The following is a 7500-nucleotide window of genomic DNA, read 5'->3' as shown; positions in this document are numbered from 1 at the left end:
GGGGCAGTAGGGGGTGGTAGGGTGGAGGAGGTGGTTGAACTAACTGGGGCAGTAGGGGGTGGTAGGATGGAGGAGGTGGTTGAACTGGGGCAGTAGGGGGTGGTAGGGTGGAGGAGGTGGTTGAACTAACTGGGGCAGTAGGGGGTGGTAGGATGGAGGAGGTGGTTGAACTGGGGCAGTAGGGGGTGGTAGGATGGAGGAGGTGGTTGAACTGGGGCAGTAGGGGGTGGTAGGATGGAGGAGGGGGGTAGAACTGGGGCAGTAGGGGGTGGTAGGATGGAGGAGGTGGTAGAACTGGGGCAGTAGGGGGTGGTAGGGTGGAGGAGGGGGTTGAACTGGGGCAGGAGGGGGTGGTAGGATGGAGGAGGTGGTTGAACTGGGGCAGTAGGGGGTGGTAGGATGGAGGAGGGTGGTTGAACTGGGGCAGTAGGGGGTGGTAGGGTGGAGGAGGTGGTTGAACTGGGGCAGTAGGGGGTGGTAGGATGGAGGAGGTGGTTGAACTGGGGCAGTAGGGGGTGGTAGGATGGAGGAGGTGGTAGAACTGGGGCAGTAGGGGTGGTAGGGTGGAGGAGGGGGGTAGAACTGGGGCAGGAGGGGGTGGTAGGATGGAGGAGGTGGTAGAACTGGGGCAGTAGGGGGTGGTAGGATGGAGGAGGTGGTAGAACTGGGGCAGGAGGGGGTGGTAGGATGGAGGAGGTGGTAGAACTGGGGCAGGAGGGGGTGGTAGGATGGAGGAGGTGGTTGAACTGGGGCAGTAGGGGGTGGTAGGATGGAGGAGGTGGTAGAACTGGGGCAGTAGGGGGTGGTAGGATGGAGGAGGTGGTAGAACTGGGGCAGGAGGGGGTGGTAGGATGGAGGAGGTGGTAGAACTGGGGCAGTAGTGGGTGGTAGGATGGAGGAGGGTGGTTGAACTGGGGCAGTAGGGGGTGGTAGGATGGAGGAGGGTGGTTGAACTGGGGCAGTAGGGGGTGGTAGGATGGAGGAGGGTGGTTGAACTGGGGCAGTAGGGGGTGGTAGGATGGAGGAGGTGGTAGAACTGGGGCAGTAGGGGGTGGTATGATGGAGGAGGGTGGTTGAACTGGGGCAGGAGGGGGTGGTAGGATGGAGCAGGATGGTAGAACTGGGGCAGGAGGGGTGGTAGGGTTAGGGTTCAGCTTCAGTCGATGTCGGTTCTGGTTCTTACCGCCTGTTTCCCGTCGCCGGCCTCCTCTTCCTGTCCAGCCGGTCGCCATGACAACAAGCTGATGAAAAAACAAAACAAACAAATCAAATCAAACAGAGCCGTCACAACAGAAGTCACGCGTCAGTCGGTTAGAGTGCATACCTCACATGTTTACCGTGTTGGGCGCTGATGTGTGTCTGTTTTCGTGACGGGGCGAACGGCATAAATCAAATGGAATCTGACCTTTTCAATTCTGATTTGGGCCACTTTCACACAGGCATGTGGTTCTAAATCAGATAATTTTTGCAACGCGACCTCCGTCTGAACAGTCGCATCGGAATTCATGTGACATTTTACACTAGGTTGACATTTGTCACCATTTTTTTTTTACGTCCCAATCTTCGTTATTGTTCATGTGCGCGTGCGGGTCAGTTCAGGAGCAGTGACCGGGTCAGTTCTGGAATCTGATGTTGGGCCACATTTAAAAAAATTATGTGAACGAGCCAAACTAAAGAAAGTCAGATCTGACGCTGGATTCGTCTGTTCGAATCCAGCTCACAGCTCCGGGGTTGTCACCAGCTTGGCTGGCCGTTCACACTAATACAATTGGCTGTATTAGAGGGTGGGAGAAGCTGGCGGGGTGGGTCCGGGTCGTTGTAAACAGCGACTCCTACAGTTCGGTCGGGGCGCCTGCTAAGCGCGGATAGGATCTAAGGGGGGTAGTGTGATCCTTCCACACGTTACACCCTCTCAGTGAGAGTCCGCGCTGCCAGGTGAAAAGAAGCGGTTGATTGGCTAGACGTGTGTCGGAGGAAGCACGTGATAGCCTCCACTCTCCCAGACCGACTGTGGGGGGTAAGTGCGCAGCAACCAGGAAGGGGATTGGGAATTGGCATAACGACTAACATTGGGATGGGAGAAAATCAGAGGAAAAAGGAGGGGGGAAAGATCAATATAAAAAAGAAAAAAAAAGAAAGTCAGATCTGAGCAATAAATCTGAATTGAGCATTAGTGTGTGAACTTTGTTTCACTGTGGACTTCAAGGGGAACTACATCTATATAAATATACATTGAACCGTCTTAGGCCACGGAAATAACATTCATTTTTTTTATTTGAGTGGTGTTCCCCTTTAACACTAGTTTATTTTAAATGTTTATATTTTTTTTATAAATCTGAGACAAATTGCACTACGATGCAAATTTCTATTATATATATATATAATGTATCTTACTACTACTACTTATTGTTAGGGATGTTCGATATTGGCTTTTTTACCGATACCGATATATCGATATTGTCCAACTCTTAATTTCCGATACCGATATCAACCGATACCGATTTATGCATGGTTCCCCCCCCCCAAAAAATGGAATAATTTCAGGTAATTAACATTACATATCTCTTGTTGTGGAATTAACACAACATTATGCATACTTTTGACAATAAATAAAATCAGAATTTGTTCTTACTTGCTTGCCAGGGTAAATAAAGGTTATAGAAATGTTAAAAAAAAAAAAAAATGTAACCGATACCGATATTTTCCGATATCACATTTTAATGCCGATATCGGCCGATAATATCGGTAGGCCGATCTCGAAACACAAATATTTCACCACCTGCCACAGTGCCCCCAGTATTGTTGTGTATTTGACAAATAAAGAACGTGAAACTTGAAACGCTCTGTGAACAGTGTGGGTGGTGCAGCACGGTGTGGGTGGAGTGTGGGAGGTGCAGCAGAGTGTGGGTGGAGTGTGGGAGGTGCAGCACGTACGCGTGAGGGCTGGTGTTCTGGAAGATGTCCAGCATGCAGGAGCAGGTGACGTTCCAGACCTCCGGGCTGAACTTCTCCCCGCTCAGAATCACCAGGTTCTCCAGGCAGTTGGTCCCCGACCGCGCCAGCTGCTCGTTATCTGAGGCGAGAGACGGGGGAGGAAAGGTTACCTGGCAGCGACTACAGAGGACCTCAGAGAACAGAGGACAATAGAGAGAACAACACAGAGAACAACAGAGAACAGAGAACAATAGAGGACGGCAGAGAACAGAGGACAATAGAGAACAATAGAGAACAACAGAGAACAATAGAGGACGGCAGAGAACAGAGGACAATAGAGAACAACAGAGAACAGAGGACAACAGAGAACAATAGAGGACGGCAGAGAACAGAGGACAATAGAGAACAATAGAGAACAGAGGACAACAGAGAACAATAGAGGACGGCAGAGAACAGAGGACAATAGAGGACGGCAGAGAACAGAGGACAACAGAGAACAACAGAGAACATCAGAGAACAACAGAGAACATCAGACAACAGAGAACAACAGAGAACAGAACGAGCCAAGAAAGCCATCACTAATGACCATCATTGTCCGACTCTCACTGCCATTATTTATATTTACTATGTACCACTATATATGTACACTATATGTACCACTATATGTACACTATATGTACTATATGTACCACTATATGTACACTATATGTACTATATGTACCACTATATGTACACTATATGTACCACTATATGTACTATATGTACCACTATATGTACCACTATATGTACTATATGTACCACTGCTGCTAGAAGATTTGCACCCAGTTCTCTTTTACCTGTATATTTATTTCACTCATTAATTTCATTTTCAGCTACCGTTTATATTGTATATAGTCCTATATATCGTGTGTGTGTGTACATTGTGTCCAATATGTTGCACTGTAATGCCAAAACACGTTCCATTTTGTACCTGTATGAAATGGCGAATAAAGTAATCTGAATCTGAATCTGAATGTTACTTTATGTTTATATTAGATATTTTTATATACACCGTGGGAAGGGGAGAATGCAATTTAATTTCTCTGTATGTCTTGTTGCACATTATGGGAAATGACAATAAAGTTGACTTGACTTTAACCACCAACACCTGCACGGGATATTTTTTTTTTGTTTTTTTGTTTTGATCCACTTTTTCTCCCATTTTCTATATTTTCTCCCATCCCAATTTCGTATCATCCAATTCAACCCTCCCCTGTCTCGAACGCTGTTTCTTGCCTCCCACAAGCCGGCTGCAATGTGGACTAAGTCATACATAGCACAAGTCCCCTCCGGTACTCGAGGTAGCAGCAGTCGCATCTTTTCACCTGCGCAGCTCGATCTCAGTGGCGAGGAGTAACGCGTGGGAGGCTCACTCTGCCCCCGACACTTCCTGATTCTACTGCGCAGGCGCACCAACCGACCTGTAGGAGTCGCTGTCCACAACGCCCGATCCCCACCCATCAGTTTCCCACCCCCTAATACGGCCAATGTGTATTAGTACGAACGACCAGCTAAACTGAAAGCAAATGTGGAGCGCTGGGCTCAAACTGACGAGCCCAGCGTCTCCAGCATTTGTGGCTAGCGCCTTGCCCACTACGCCACGTAGCCGCCCCTTTTCTTGCTTATATTTATAACTTATAACGTATTATATATATATTAGGGCGACAGTGGCTCGGGAGGTAGAGCAGTCGTCTGGCAATCCGGAGGTTCCCGGTTCTATTCCCGCTCCCGCTGAGGCCCCACCCACCTTGTCTGACGCCCAGCGAGGCCCCACCCACCTTGTCTGACGCACAGCGAGGCCCCACCCACCTTGTCTGAGGCCCCACCCACCTTGTCTGACGCACAGCGAGGCCCCACCCACCTTGTCTGAGGCCCCACCCACCTTGTCTGACGCACAGCGAGGCCCCACCCACCTTGTCTGAGGCCCCACCCACCTTGTCTGACGCACCACTGCAGCGAGGCCCCGCCCACCTTGTCTGACGCACAGCGAGGCCCCGCCCACCTTGTCTGACGCACAGCGAGGCCCCGCCCACCTTGTCTGACGCACAGCGAGGCCCCGCCCACCTTGTCTGACGCACAGCGAGGCCCCACCCACCTTGTCTGAGGCCCCACCCACCTTGTCTGAGGCCCCACCCACCTTGTCTGAGGCCCCACCCACCTTGTCGGACGCACCACTGCAGCGAGGCCCCACCCACCTGGTCTGAGGCCCCACCCACCTTGTCTGAGGCCCCACCCACCTTGTCTGACGCACCACTGCAGCTGTGTGAAGATGTCGGCCAGCAGCACGTCGCACAGCGGCTCGTAGAACTGCGTGAACACGTCACAGATGGCGTACAGCGCGTGGTTACAGGTGGTGGTCATCCACTCCGTCTTCTGGCGGACAAGAGCACAACAACACGGGCAACGAGTAAACAGACGGAATGTTGTTGTTGTTGTTGTTTTATAGACGCACGAATGCCTAGTGAGTGAATGTACAGAATATGTTTTAAACTGTCATCACTTCCATTTAATCATCTCTTGCTGGACCTCTTTGCCCGCTACTTATTTGTAGTAAGGCTGGACCAATTGATCAAGTATTAATTAAAATTATGATTTTGTACTATTCCCACGATCAAGAAAACAAGATAATCAAGATAAAACGATTATTGTGCCACATGCCACTCATTTTGTCTTGTGTTGTAAATGCAGCACACCCGTCCTTCATGATTTCAATATCAATCAAAATAATCGTTCGTGATTCAGATTTTTGCCCGAGCTAGAAGCGTGACTCGTCTCCCTCTAGCAGGAGATCTGACTTCCGATGTGCTTCGCTACTTGTGAAAACATTTGACAAACTCGGGCGACCTGGCGATGACCCCCCTGGCTACCCGGCCATGACCCCCTGGCGACCTCTCACCTCAGTCTGCTGCTCTGGAAGCTTCATGTTGTCGAAGATGCGGAAGACGATCCTGAAGAGGTCGTGCCACCAGTGCTTCTCGAAGGTGTGTCCGTAGCTCTTCATGATCTCAAACATCACCGTCAGACCCCTGAGGAGGACACACACGGAGAGGTTAGACCCTGACCCTGACCTCTGACCCCTGCAGCAGGAGACACACAGAGAGGTTAGATCACATTCTGCTCAACAGGATGAATACAAATAAAATATAAATATATATATATTTGAACCTTTATTTAACCAGGAAGTCCCATTGAGATACTCCTCGCCCATTTCTAAGCCAATACCCTTATCCCTACTAGGCGGCAACTGTAGCCTAAGCCCCTCCCCTCTGGTACTAACTAATGGCAACTGTAATTAGTCTAGGCCGGAACCACTCTCCGTCCTCCCTCCCAACCCCCAAAACTCCGTCCCCTGGGGTGCTTCCTGAGACACACGGACTCTCGGCTAGAAGAACATTGTATCAACAAATGTGCTTGGTTTGTATTAATTTAGGGTTGTGCCATTATTACTATGCAAATGTAATAATTGTGATTGATTTCCTGTAATGAGTTGTATGTGTTGTTTCAAGCATCCTTGACTTCCAAGGACAACGATGCAAATAAGTCACTGCGCCTTTTTCGTTCCTATCCTTGACAAAAATGTATAATGGAGTAATGATCTGTATATGTTTTGTTGTCTAAATAAAAACCAAACCAAACCAAACAAGATCTCCTTTGCAAGGGAGACCTGGCCAAGATGACAGCAATAAAATGTGCGGTACATCACACAAGAACATAATAAAGGTGCATGTATACAATATACAATACATCACATGTAAACACAAAACAGAATAGTCTACATAAATAGTAAAAGTGTATGACAGTAAAATACAGGGTAATACAGTCATTTATAATTTATAGATGAAGACACCGGTGTGGGACCTTTTCTGGACTCATTGTCTGTAATATGAACGTTGGTGGTAGATTGTAACTAACGTTATAATTGGTCGCATCAATAATCTTCCTGGTCATTATGTCATTATTAGTATGTCCCTTATACTACCTATTTAATAATAATAATATCTTGGATTTATGGATTCACACGCACAATATACGCTTACCTAGGATTTGACTTGATTCAACAACAAAGCAGTCGGAGCAATGACAAGCCGAAAACTGTCGAAATTGTAGTTATTTGAAGTTTGGATTTTTTCTTTTTCACGACTGAGGTAGGTAAATTACATTTCTTGAGACTAAAGTACCGAAAAAAGGTACCGTTGGGTACCGGTATCGATTCACAGTATCGGTTCAAATGTGAAAGGTACCCATCCCTAAATATAACTCAATATGAATCATGTAACCGGACCTACAGTATTAAGGTACAACGGTCTCACCTGGTCCTGACGTCCAGCTTGCAGCGGTTGATGATGCAGGAGAGCTCGAACAGGATGGGGAACCAGCCCCTCACCCACACCCGGTCGCCGGGGGCCACGTTCATGTCGTCGCTGGTGTACTCACGCAGGCTCTGGGGAGAACCAGGGTTCCTTCTTTCATTAACCCTTTCACTGCCACACGACAGCCGGTTAACCCTTTCACTGTGACAATACAGAA

At 48.5% G+C, this 7500-nt stretch overlaps 1 protein-coding gene across 1 annotated transcript in view; it reads right to left on the bottom strand.

Moving 5' to 3' along the window:
• Positions 1-7500, bottom strand: part of arfgef2 (ADP-ribosylation factor guanine nucleotide-exchange factor 2 (brefeldin A-inhibited)) — a gene marked incomplete at its 3' end in the record, with an annotated part of 107377 nt that overhangs the window by 18708 nt on the left and 81169 nt on the right. Inside the window, exons 29-33 of the mRNA XM_084313308.1 lie at positions 7284-7414; positions 5870-5999; positions 5211-5346; positions 2935-3073; positions 1184-1241 (exon numbers count right to left, since the gene is read on the bottom strand). Coding sequence (XP_084169434.1) covers positions 1184-1241; positions 2935-3073; positions 5211-5346; positions 5870-5999; positions 7284-7414 — 594 coding nt within the window. The remainder of the gene's footprint in view (positions 1-1183; positions 1242-2934; positions 3074-5210; positions 5347-5869; positions 6000-7283; positions 7415-7500) is intronic.

Source organism: Notolepis coatsorum (genome assembly GCF_963971535.1).
Source record: "Notolepis coatsorum genome assembly, chromosome: 4".
NCBI classification, from domain to species: domain Eukaryota; kingdom Metazoa; phylum Chordata; class Actinopteri; order Aulopiformes; family Paralepididae; genus Notolepis; species Notolepis coatsorum.
Note: the sequence above shows the minus strand (reverse complement) of the source record. Positions and strands in the feature narration are given on the sequence as shown.